The sequence below is a fragment of the Rosa rugosa genome, chromosome 2 (assembly GCF_958449725.1).
Source record: "Rosa rugosa chromosome 2, drRosRugo1.1, whole genome shotgun sequence".
NCBI classification, from domain to species: domain Eukaryota; kingdom Viridiplantae; phylum Streptophyta; class Magnoliopsida; order Rosales; family Rosaceae; genus Rosa; species Rosa rugosa.
In genome coordinates, this window is record NC_084821.1 from 49641950 (window position 1) to 49655054 (window position 13105).

The window sequence follows — 13105 nt, forward strand, 5'->3', positions numbered from 1 at the left end:
TCCACTCCCCCAGTGACACCGTCAGAAAAAGTTGTCACTTACAGTTACCCACATTTTTTTTATTTTATTAAGCCTACATTACAAATAAATACCTCAAAACCCCAAACCAAAATAAAATTTATACCGAACTCCCGATATCTTTCATGACAAGATAAACCATAGCATCCTTGATCATCACTCCCAACAAGTTTTTCTTTTCTAAGGCCAGTTTTGTGAACTTTTCACGCCGCTCAATATTTTAATGATTCGTAGATTATGAGTAACATTCGCACCGTCTACGAGATTATTACTGCGTATAGCCATAAAAGTAAAACATTGAATACCCCAGGGTGGTAAATTTTATAAAAATATTAACCTGGAATTAACCTTGACCGTCCCACCTTTGACGCACACGATCAACACGTCACACTGACTCATATCTCGCCCTCCTTTCAAAAAAGCAGCGATTCCCATTCGGACCCCACACACACTGCGACAGTGACAGCGTGATCATCCATGGCGCTAGAGTTCAGGTCCCACAACGACGACGCCTGGTACGACGCCCGCCTATTCACGGAGGACACCGGCGCCGGTCTCCGCCTCAGAATCACCTTCGCCAACTTCTCCGACGCCCACGACGAGTTCGTCCCCGCCAACGACCTCGCCGCCCTCCCAGACCTCGACGCATTGCGCTCCCGCGTCCGCCGCCTCTCCCTCCAGCTCCAGGACTCCGAGTGCTCCTCCGTCGACAGAGGCCTCCTCGTCTGCGCCGCCCGCTCCGTCCACCCCGACGACCGCCGCTTCTTCGACGCCTTCGTCGACGGGGTCAGTTCAGTCATTTCCACTCTCTCTCTCTCTCTCTCTCTCTGCACGCTTTGTGTTTGTGAAAATGCCTCTGTGGGATTTCTGACTGTGGATGATGATTAGGTTGTGCATAAGGAGCATGGGCAGGAGGAGTGCACATGCAGCTTTGTTCTGGAGTGGATTCACGGCCCGCAAGTTGGGACTCTCAGTGTGGTGGCGCTTGAGAATATTTGCAGAGTCCGGCTGCCGGCGGTGGACGAAGAGATTGACCCGGCGTTGACCTCTTTTGTTAACGCGGTCAAGGAGAAGATGATTGAGAATTCTGGGGAGAAAGGTGGTGGTGGTGATTGTGACAATGAGTCTAGTAGTAGGCACAGGAAGAGGCACAAGGGAAGCTCTTCTCAGCTGAACAAGGCAAGTTTTAATATTTTGGAAATTTAAATTGATTTTTTTTTTTTTTTTGAATATCTGTGTTGGTCTGTGAATGAACACTGCATTATATAACTGCTTGGTGGAATTGAATTTAGACTATGTCTCGAGTTTTATTTGGGCACAAGCTCAGTTTCGTTTTTTCGGTTTTTCTTATAGTGTGTAGCATTGAAACAGGAGAGTTTGGATTCTCTAATAGTCTTTCTAATAGCAGGTTTGCCGCCTTTTGGATTATAAATTGATTTGTTTGAATTATAGTCCCTTGCCTACTCCTTATTGTTTTTTTTTTTTTTTTTTGGGGAGAATATTTTATTTGGGTTCAGTTCTGTTTCTTATTCTGGGTTTATTTCCTAGATTGAATAGCATTGATACAGGAAAGTTTGTCTTTCTCTGATCAAGTTTTATGATGTGCTCAAAGAGTGTGCATGATTGTAAAATAAAAAATAAAAACAATTTTTATAGAGTGAATTAAAGACAATTGAGAGTTTAGAGTTTGAGTATGTTGGACTCATTGTGAGGCTGACATAGACAGTTAGAAGTAGTTGACCACAGTAATATCCACTGAATATTGAGTGTTTTGTCTGTTTCTCTGTCCTTTACTTGCTCTTTTAAGAACTTCCGTTCTGTGTTCTTTTCTTTTTTCAGTATAGTAGTAATGCTTGCTTGTTTGTTTGTTTGTAGGATACAAGCCGTGTCAGGCAATCCTTAACTCCAAGCTCGTCTTCCAAAGGTTTGTACAGATTTTCATGGAGTTTTGTAGAAATGCATTAGTTTTGTTCTCTGAATCTTTTACTATTTTCTAAAGCAGAGATAATGGACAATATTTCTGCAAGGGATGGACATGACATGGATATTGGAGGGCTTCCCCATATGATCTTTGTTGAGAATCTTGAGAAGGGGATCTCATCATTTACAATTATGGAATTCATATACCAGCGACTTTCAATATCATGTCAAGCATTTGTTTCTCCAAGTAAGCAATCAGAGGTTTATACAAGAGGAACCATCATGTTGAACAGCAAAAAGAACCTCGACAAGTTATCTGAATTTTTGGGAAGTCCAGATCGCATCATCATCTCGTCAACAGGAAGGTATGTCTTGTGTCAAATGTTTTGTTTATTCTGTTAATGTGAACTCAAATGGGTCAGTATAGAATCGGTTTTATCACTTCTGTGATCTGACATCTCCCTATAGTTAAAAAAAAAAAAGAGGGAAAAAAAAAAAAAAGAAGAAGAGGAAACTAATGTAGTTTTAGGATTCTGAACCTTTACCTTTATTATTGATTTCTAATGTTCATCAGTTTTAATTCTATGTAGGCCTTGGGTTCTGACTGAGAAAATTCCCATGGATGGCACAATAAGGGCATCGATTGAAACCTTTAAGCGTACATCTCAGGTTCGTTTCCTATAATTGTTCCTGTCAGTGTGACTGTAAGGGTCAATCACCATGCTCTGTCTTTGAGCTGTCCTGTGATTTGTAGTTATGTAAGATACTGTTTGAGCATGATTATTGCTTGTTTCTGCATTGGCCACCGATTGTGCCATGACAAATAGTTAGTGTTTTTCAACACCTCTCTTTGCCCTCCCTGCGAAAGAGAGGCAGAAGCCAAGTTAAAATATTTTAGAATGAAAAATAACTATTATAAAGCATCAATTGGCCATTAAAAAGTACAATCCTTATTGATTTACAGGCAACATTAGAGTGTAAAACTCTAAGTAGGAATGAGGTGAAGGTTGTAATGTCTGGGACTCCAGAATACACTAAAGCAAAGCAGCTGAAGGATTTGTTCGAGGAGTTTACTAATCATCAGTGTGGACTTCATCAGAGGTTACTCCAGGAAGAGGGAAAAATCATATGCGGCTAGCTATGTAATGGATTGTGGAGGTGGATGGCTAAAGTTTTGAGTTACTTGTGCATAGGTCTGAGTCAAGATAGATTGTGTTGGTTGTCAAACAATTGGTGTCTGAATTTTGATGTATCTTGATAGCAGATTTTGTAATGTGCTGGTGTTGTATCAGTTCTTGCATATATGCTTGAGAATCAGAGTGAAGATGTCATGTTAATAGTATCATGTTGGTATTAGTATCCTTCTTTTTGTGACAAGGCCACTATTTGCATTCTATGTCTTCCTTTTCCATATCTTAAAGTCAGTCGTATCTACTTCAATGCATCAATAAAAATATATGAAAGCAAATCATAATGGAGATGCAGGAAGGTGGCGTTTTATTTTAGAAAATGGCCCCTAGCAGAGGCATTTTGATCCCAATATTACATTGGTTGGGGAAGTTTATGGGACGCATAGTAAAATCAGCTATGTATTGTTGCTTGTCGATTCTTTGATGCAAAAGCAACAGATTCTCAGTATTGCTCCTGTGGGAGATTATTCAATAAGATTGAGCCCTGGGATTTCATGCAGCATGGATAATTGGAAGCACTAGTAGTCATGGTACTGTGGGGTATATTACTATATTTAACACGGGATTGAGCTTGAGCGTAGAAGTTCAACAAGATTGAGCTTGAGATTTTGCGTGTAATGACGCATGCAAAAAGAGGTTTTCGGTGGTTCTAAAGGAACGCGCCTCACGCGCCTAGGAAAAAAAAAAGGAAAAACCCGGCGGATTGTGTTCCTCTCCCGGCCGAACACGGCAGGCGTTCTCGCCTCTGCGTTCCGGTCCGGGAGAGGATTGAGGGTTCAGAGGTGTAGTGAGCGTTCGAGGCAGCGGTGTGGTCCAGGGAGAGTGGAGGTCTCTCCGTTTTCGGGCAGCACGGATCGTTCTCGATCTGTTCTTCTCGGATCCGGGGCGGAGGCAGTGATGCAGCAGCGACGTTCTTTGGTTTTCCGGTGGTGGCTTCTGGCGGCACCGATCTTACATGGGTTGGGGCGGTGGCGATTCAGATCGGATCGAGGCTGTGGTGATCTCGAAATAGATCTGCCTCCGATTGGGTCTGGTTTCGTCTTGTGGGTGGCTGTCTGGTGTAGGGGCTGGCTATGGCGTGACATGGTTGTGCTGCGACGAATGGCTTCGGCGCGGCGGCTTGTTGCTGAGTGGCGGCGGTTTGGTGGCGATGGAACTTGCCGGAGGCGGGTGTGGCTGCTTGCAGCGCGTGGCTTTTGCGGGGGGTGGGGGGAATGGGCCTTGGACTGGGCTAATGTTCTTGGGCCTCGTTGCATTTTTGTAGTTTTCAATTTGGTTTGTTACTGTTTTTTTCTAGTGGTTGCTTGGTTAAAAATAAGTCCCCCCTCTGTTGGGCGGGGGTGTGGGTGTGTCCGGGTTGAGTCGATGCCATTGTTATGGTGTCATGGTCGTTTTGTAGTTCCATCTCTATGGCTTGGTCTGTTGACTATGCTGCCTGTTTTTCAACGTGACGAGGAATTACCCTTACACGTGGTCTGCTTATTTTGGGACACGGTGTCGGAAAAGGGTGATGCGATTCTTCGTCAGGTTGGTTGCAGGGTTGTATCTTTACACTAGAGTTTGGTTGCTGCTCTCTGTAGCCCGCTTGTATGGGCGTAAATGGTGGTCGGGGTTTGGACTTGTTTGGTTCATGAAGGTCATTTCATATGACCTCCTTGTCACCTATGGTGTTTCTGAGGTTGTGCGCGACTCATCAATCATTCGACCTGTGGATGAGGGTGGAGTTGCAGCTTGTCACATCCGTGCTTTGTAGTCTGTTTGCTTGGTGTTTGAATAAAGGACTATATTTTGTTTCTCAAAAAAAAAGATTGAGCTTGAGATTTCACACGGGATTTGATATGTCAGCTAAAATTTACAAAGGAGAAGATCGATGGGACAGTTTTTGGCCTGTTTGGCTCTGTTTGGTTTGTGGAAAGGAAAGGAATCATTTTCCTTTCCATTGGGAAAGTGGATCCTGGGGTGGGTTGGGGGAAATCATTTTCCACCTCTTTTTCCTTTCCATTGGGAAGCATTTTCCCTTCCATTGTCACTCCCAAACACAGGAAATGAATGACATTCCTTTCCTAATGCCCAAAATCTGTGAAACAAACATAGCCTTTCTGTTGGCAATAGATCTTACCAGGCTACCAGTAGCTGTACCCATACAGTAAACACTAATTCACTGAGGCTTCTCCAACCCACACCCATAAAAGGCTAAAGGGCTATATTTTAGCCCAAATCATGTCCAACCCACCAAACTAAGAGCTAAAGGGCCAAATGTTAAAGCTAAAGGGCAACCCAAATGGGTAAATATAGCCCCATGAATAGCCTTTTAGCCATTTTGAAAAAAAAAAAAAAAATCAGAAAGGGGAGGCCCACGTTTGGATGTGGGTTGTGACCTATGCATGACGTCAGCAACGGCTAATTGCTGACGTTATCTACCCGTTGGGTTATTTTTTTAGGGGTTTTGTCAATTTACCTCATTTCTAGGGATTTTTTTCCCCCTTACCCCATTAAGTTTTTTTAATTCCCTCTTACCCAATGCACTCTAAGGGAGTCTTCCCTAATACCCCATTAAGATTTTTTTTTGTTTTTAATTTTTTTTAATACCATTTTACCCGTCACCCTTTTGTTACTTAGAGAGAGAGAAAATGGAAGAGAGAGAAACCATAGGAGCCTGTCACCGGCCGCCGGAATCCGGTCACCGGATTCCGGCCAACTTTCGCCGGATTCTGCCCAACTTTCGCCGGAATCCGATCACCGATCGCTGGATGTCGCCCACCGGAATTTGCTGAAAATCTCACCGGAAAGTTTTGTTGCCCCCAATAGACGTCTATTGCCCCTCAATAGACGTCTATTGCCCCAATAGTCTATTGCCCCCTAATAGACGTCTATTGGCCCCCAATAGACGACTATCAGCCATGTATTGCCCCCCAGTAGACGTCTATTGCCCCCCAATAGACGTTTAGATTACCAAAATGGTAATTAATCTTCCTAAAACTACACAAATAAAACTTTGATTAAAGAAAAAAAACGAGGAGATTACATCAATTGAAAACGTCTATTGCCCTCCAATAGACGTATATTGCCCCTCAATAAACGTTTCAGTTACCGAAATGAAAACTAATCTTCCTAAAATTACACAAATAGAACTTTGATTAAAGAAAAAAAATCAGAGATTGTATCAATTTAAAGCGTCTATTGCCTCCCAATAGACATGTATTGTCCTCCAATAGACTTTTATCAGACGTCTATTGGGGGGCAATACACGTCTATTGCCCACCAATAAAACTTTTTTTTTCTTTTTTCTTTCCTTCTGGGCCTTCTGCCATCATGAAACTGGCCTCCATCTCATCAACTCTCTTCCCAAGGACCCCTTGTGCAGCTATTTCCACTGCCACCTCTTCAGACGCTTCATCCATCTTCATATCTTCCAACTACGCCAAGATGCACAACCAATAATCAATGTAATCCAAAATTCTAATAACTAATTCATCATTCACAATTATGCTTATCCACTTGCTTCATTAATCAATTATTCAAATTGCAAACCGAAGATTTAAGAAAAAGAACAACTCCTGAACACAATCCAGCAACAAAAACCAGTTGATTCGGTCTATATCTAATTTCAATTTCGTTTTCCTTTGCTTCAATTTCACGGCAAATAAACAAAAGGTAAGCAAATTCCAGAAAGTGATAAACCGGAAAAAGGAAATTGACCTTGGAATTTGACGGTGAGGTGGCCTGGATCTGGAATCGCCTGCAAAATCAGCCAAGATTGATGAACCAGATCATGTATAGATCATATTTATATATAGGTGAAATTGAAAACTTACAGCAGGAACAGATCCCGAGAGAGAGCAAGCCGGCAATCTACACGGAGAGAAAATCACAGCAAGCAAAACCGAGGCGGAGACGAGGAGAGAGAGCAACGCCGGCAATCTGCACGGAGAGAAAATCACAGCGAGCAAAAACACAGGCGGTGACCAGGAGAGAGAGTCCGACGTCGGCGATTGCACCGAGGAGGGAGAGAGAGAGAGTCTGCGTCGTGTGTGGAGAGAGAGAGAGTGTGTGTGTGTGTGTGTGTCTGCGTGAGAAAGAGATAGAGATGAGAGAAGGACATGTGGTTGTAATTCATTAATTAGACTAAGGGTAAAATTGTTATTTCAATTCAAATTGGGTTAGTGGGAATAAAAATCTGTTGCTGGGGTAAGTGGGATAACTTTGGCTCATTTTGGGGCTTTTGGTCAAGGACCCATTTTTTTATTTATTACATATAGTCGTTGGTTTTGAAATTTTTTTTTTACAAAGAAAAGAATTTTTACACTGTAAACACTTAACCTTCTTTTTCACATATTCCTTCTACTTCCTCATATATACTTTCTATTCTAAATCTTTCACAAACGAATCACACGAAACACGTGGTCTTGAAGTCATATCCGAGAATTTAAAAATATTTCATCAAGATAACATATGCCACATATATAAAATTGTATAAGAAATCTACAACATTGCTTGTGAAGCAACACATAGAATTTGAAAAGTACAACTGGAAAAATATTTTTTTATCATAAAAATGATTTCAGAGAGGACGTCCGCAAATGTTGAAAAGTGCGGACCTCAAAATCCTAACCGTTGGATGGGTATAATAGATCTTCAACGGCACACTGAAAAGCAAATACGCGGGTTGGCGACGTGTGTCCACTCTCACCGCTTCAAATCTTCCAACTTCTCAATTCTCAACGCATCACTATTCACTTATGCAATATTAAAAAGAAAAAGCCCAGATTTGAGATTCAAGATGAGAGTATATATATCAAGATTGGATTTTGCATATGCTCGTAAACAATTCTTAGATCCAAAATACTTCAATTTCTTTGGCTTTGCTTGTTATCTTCCACATAGATTGGCTTTTCCTTGGTCAGAATCCGATTTGGGATAGCTCTTTGTTATCTCCTTTTCTTTTCTTTGCTCCAAATTGAAAAGAAAATGTTGAACCCACCTGTCCATCTTTAATAATTATCTGCTAAATTGAAATTCAATAGGCACTTGTTATTTGCTTCTGGGATCTAGCCGTACTATTCTTGAAGGATGAGAGAGCTGATAAGCCTTGTCGGTGGTGCAATTCACACTCACAGGTCACAATTGCAGGCCTTCCACAAACTTCAATTTCAATCAAAGGAAAACAAACAAAACACATACAGAGCCTATCCCAAAGTTGTATACTAGGTCCATTTCAGTGCCTCCTCTCTAAAGAAAACCAAAGAGAGAAAGCTTTAACTTGGAGCCCGCTTAACTCAGTGAGTCACAGCTACCGATTCGCAATGGAAGGTCAACCAGAGACTCAGCAATCTCATCTCCAGCTAGCTAACAAGCTCTTCTTTCTCTCGCACCCAGAAGTTCAAAACATCGAGAAGGTCCGGCTCAGGAAGGAGGTTTTCGCCACTGTCAAAGTAGAGAGTAAATCAAATTGATGAATTTCACCGATTGTTACTGGTTTTTGCTTTTACTTTGGCTTTGTGTCATTGAGAGCTGAGACTGAGGAGATTGGATTTTGGGAGTGGAGACCGGTTAAGAGTGGATAGGAGACTACTTTTGGTTGCTTTCATTTTGAACCGTTGGTCATCAATTAAAACAATGAAGGGTTGTGATTGCTTCGTCCACATTTTCTTAGTTTCACGGACGTCCTCTTCAGATCTTGGCTGTATATATATATATATATATATATATATATATATATATATATATATATAGAGAGAGAGAGAGAGAGAGAGAGAGAGAGAGAGAGAGAGAGAGAGAGAGAGAGAGAGAGAGAGAAATAAAAAGTGAGGGGTATAATAGTCATTTTAGGACATGTTGTGTGAGAATTAGAAAGAATAAGGACTAAACTGTTTAATTTTAAAATTTTGGACTAAACTGTTTTTCATGTAAAAGTATGAGGAGTAACGAGTATTTTATATACAACTTTTTGATTATATTTCGGCATCTCAACCGTTCATTTTTTAGGTCCTAATGTGTAGATCACTTCTGCAAATTTTCAGCCAAATCGGTGATCGTTAAGGCATCGAAAACTGCAATTTATACGAACGAACCGAATCTGTCGAACCGGAACCGTTAGTATTTATAATGGTAAATTGCAGTTTTCGATGCCTTAACGATCACCGATTTGGCTAAAAATTTTCAGAAGTGATCTACACATTAGGACCTAAAAAATGAACGGTTGAGATGCCGAAATATAATCAAAAAGTTTGTCTAATGCCTATCACTATAAAAGACCAAAAAAAGGGATCCCTTATTGGAAGGGCCCTATATATATGTGTGTGTGTGTGTGTAGAGAGAGAGAGGCAGAAAAAATAAAAAATAAAAAGAGAGAAAAAAAAAAAAAAAAGTGAGGGGTATAATAGTCATTTTAGGACATGTTGTGTGAGAATTAGAAAGAATAAGGACTAAATTGTTTAATTTTAAAATTTTAGACTAAACTGTTTTTCATGCAAATGTATGAGGAGTAACGAGTATTTAGTCCTAAAAATTTTCTTTTTAGAAATTTAAGGAAATAATATGGAAATTAGGATTAGGCCACTAATCAATTCCCACAATTACTATAAATGTACAAGTATACAAATTATAATTTTAGGGCACCAAAATCCATACTTAGCGCGCACCAATTAGGGCTACCAAGCTAAATTTCCTTACGTGTATTCATATATCCTGTTTGGGTAAATAAGAACTCCCTAATTCATTGGTCCCTGTTAGGGGTACTAACCCACAAAGGCATAACCATTTAGAAATTAGGAACTTCAAGCATGCAAGGATTGGAATGTGCCAAAGTATCCTTCGAACCCACGGGCTTCCCACGCATCCTAGCTGAGGACATGGCCTATAACGCTAGAGTGTCACTCTCTTTGGCGTTGGCGCCATGCCTACCTCCTTGTAGGGTGGCGCTACGTCCTCTCGTAGGGACGTCCTTCCTTACATGCATATTTGAAGCAAATGTGTGTGATCTCGTCACTTTAATAGGGATCGAGATGAGATATAGTGGGGACAAGCCACTACAATTCCTGTCATTCCTGCTGAACATTTGTGTTCTTATCTCCCCCTAATGACGGTGTACTTACATAGGCATTTGCAAGCATAATTAGCTATAATGAGCCACGCTTATGCTACCGCCAGCGGTACCAACTCCCACCAAAGGTGTGACCTACGGAAACACAGCCAGGCGGGCTACCGCCTGAGCCCCGGCTCACCCCCAGATCACCGCTGACGACAACGGTAGAAGCTCCAGAAGCTGGGGACTGAAGCACATCAGTCCCACATCGAAAACATGGAGAAGCTCAGCTCTTTCCTCACCTATAAAAGGTTATCTCTTCTCTCCTCATTAATTACGCATTTAATACTTACCTACTGTTACTTTGTCAACATAAATACATTGACTAACTTAGGCATCGGAGAAGTGAAAACCGCCCAACGCGGTCTCCCTATGACGCCCTCTATATTTCACTTGACAGGTAGCGGAAGCTCTGAGAACATCGTAAACAATGGTCCGCCCATCGGACCAGCGTTAACAAAGGTTTAGCTATCGCTGAACTTTAGACATTAACATTGGCGCCGTCTGTGGGAACCTTGAACAAAAGGCCATCCCACCACATCCACCATGACTAACGGTAGCGGGGGAAATGCGGAGGAACAAGCGGATCAATCTGTCAACCCCCACCCTACCAACCCGGCGACTAACGTTAACCCAGCGGTTAATGTTAATCGTGCACTGTTCAGCACACCGGCCAACCCCGACATGGAACCCTAGATCACTCCTCATATCCCACCAAGCCAAACTACAGCGGAGGCTCAGCTGAGCGACAGCCGCCCACCTGTGCAGGACCTCGCCGCTATGTATGAGCTGGCACTGGCGGATCTTTACAAAGCAAATAGAGAGCGCGAGCAGGAGAGCAGAGAAAAGGCCGAGGCCCAAAAGCAGGTGGCCACGCTGATGTCAAGATTTGACGAGCTGAAGAAGGCGCTGGAGGTAAACACCAACCCGGTGCAAAGCGAGCAATAGCGGAGCAGCAGACGCAGTCAACCCAACACCGGCGGACTGGTACCCAGACCAATCATACAGATGCAGGTACCGCTGAACCCGCCAGAGCTACTGGGAATGGGACCACCTCCACCGCCCCAGCTAATGTTGGAGCAGGAGGCGGAGTCACAACCATTCACCAGCCGCTCGGCAGTCAGGGCTAGAACGGAAGGTAATCCACCCACTCCCAGGCGGGAGCTGGTTCCGCTGAACCTCCAGGAGGGGCCCGCTGGTGACGCAACCGCCCTAATCCTGGAGCGGATGCAACAACTTGAGCAAAGGCTAATCCGGGAGGAGGCAGGCGCCAATTCCAAATCCACTCTTTGCGTCCAGGCCGGGACCATTCACCGCCAGGATCTTCCATGCCATCCGCCCAGCACACGCAAAGACCCCAAAGATGTCACATTACGGCTGCATGACTGACCCCTTTGTCCATATGGACACCTTCAAAAAGGTCACCAATAACAAGGGATTCGATGACGCCACCCTCTGCCACTTATTCAGCGAAACGCTGGATAGCGAGGCAATGAGTTGACTCTTTGAGTGCCCACCCAGTTTTATCGACTCATTCTACGCACTGTCAAATGCTTTCCTCTCTCAGTTCATCTTGCTGGCCGCCGGACATCACAACACAGCTTAGCTATTCAACCTCAAGCAGGGAGCGGAGGAAACATTGAAGGCGTTTGTCACCAAGTGGCGGGCGGCAACTTCCCAGTGCCGCGATCTTGACAAGACAATGGCGCTGGCAGCTTTCAAGCAGGGACTCCTGAAGGGGCCATTTCTCTATCACCTCAATTACAACCACTTAAATGCCGCATATGACCATGTCATGAGCGAGGCTGTGATTCATGCACAGGCAAAATTCATTACATACGGAGAGACCCCACCACCTCCGCCAACACCGGTAAAGGCCACTCAGCCTTCATCCAGCCATCAGGAAACCGCTAGCAAAGCCCCTGCCGCGCCACCAAATGATAAGAAGAGGGAATGGTAGCAGGGCAACTACCAGAGCAAGCGGCAGAAGGACCAACATTACAATAAGGGCAACCGCTCATCTCATGGGGATAACCGTAATAAACCGACGGAATCCTCCCAGCGGTATGCAGTTTTTACAGTCCTCACTGCCTCGTATGAAGAAATATACGACCAATGCAAGGACCAGATTCCGCCACCACCCCCAAGAAAGTACCCAAGGGTGGGCAAACCGCGAAATACTGGCAAGTGGTGCAAGTATCATGAAGACAGCGGTCACAACACTAACAACTGCAATGCGCTCAAAACAACTATTGAGACTTTGTACCGAGATGGTAAGATGGAACAATTCAAGGTGCACCAACCACCACCCGTGATCGCCAACGTGGAGACCATGGGCTGCATCAACACCATTGACGGTGGTGCTCCTATAACCAACATGTCTCACAGGGCAAAAAAGTGATACGCACGGGCTAACCACCCCAAGGAAGTTTGCAATATCCGCTACGAGAGGTCCGCCAAACTCCCAAAATCTGGCTGGGAACCCATTACCTTCTCAGAGGAGGAGGAGCACGGAGTACATCTGCCCCATGACGATCCTTTCTTGATCGACGCCATACTCGGCAGAAGGTCAGTGGGAAGGGTCCTTGTTGACAGCGGATCCGCTGTAAATGTCATCTTTAACGGTTGCTACGACAAACTTCAGCGGAATAGAAAACTACTACAGGATCATGAGCCATTGCTTAGCTTTTCCGGCGACGTCACGCAACCATTGGGTTCTGACTACATGCGACTAGCTATCGGCGCTAGTCCATGCACTGCGGAAATCCATACAGAGTTCATCATTGTGGACTGCTTCAGTTTATATAATGCCATCATTGGTCGACAAGCACTTAACAAGCTCAAGTGCATCATCGCCGGATATATGCTCCTCATGAAGTTCCCTACTCCCAAC

The 13105-nt window shown here is 43.6% G+C and overlaps 1 protein-coding gene across 1 annotated transcript; it reads left to right on the top strand.

Annotated features, from left to right (window-relative positions):
- Window positions 1-10: 10 nt before the first annotated feature.
- LOC133732101 (uncharacterized) lies at window positions 11-3315 on the top strand. Its single transcript, XM_062159570.1, has 6 exons — window positions 11-804; window positions 907-1197; window positions 1894-1942; window positions 2021-2303; window positions 2529-2607; window positions 2903-3315. Exons 1-6 carry the CDS (start codon window positions 496-498, stop codon window positions 3074-3076), a joined length of 1185 nt encoding a protein of 394 aa, XP_062015554.1. The 5' UTR covers window positions 11-495; the 3' UTR covers window positions 3077-3315.
- The last annotated feature ends 9790 nt before the right edge of the window (window positions 3316-13105 follow it).

Coding starts and splice junctions, on each gene's coding strand:
- LOC133732101 (XM_062159570.1), top strand. CDS start 496: ATGGCGCTAGAGTTCAGGTCCCACAACGACGACGCCTGGTACGACGCC. Junction 1,943..2,020: donor TCCAAGCTCGTCTTCCAAAG/GTTTGTACAGAT, acceptor TTTCTAAAGCAG/AGATAATGGACAATATTTCT. Junction 2,304..2,528: donor ATCATCTCGTCAACAGGAAG/GTATGTCTTGTG, acceptor AATTCTATGTAG/GCCTTGGGTTCTGACTGAGA.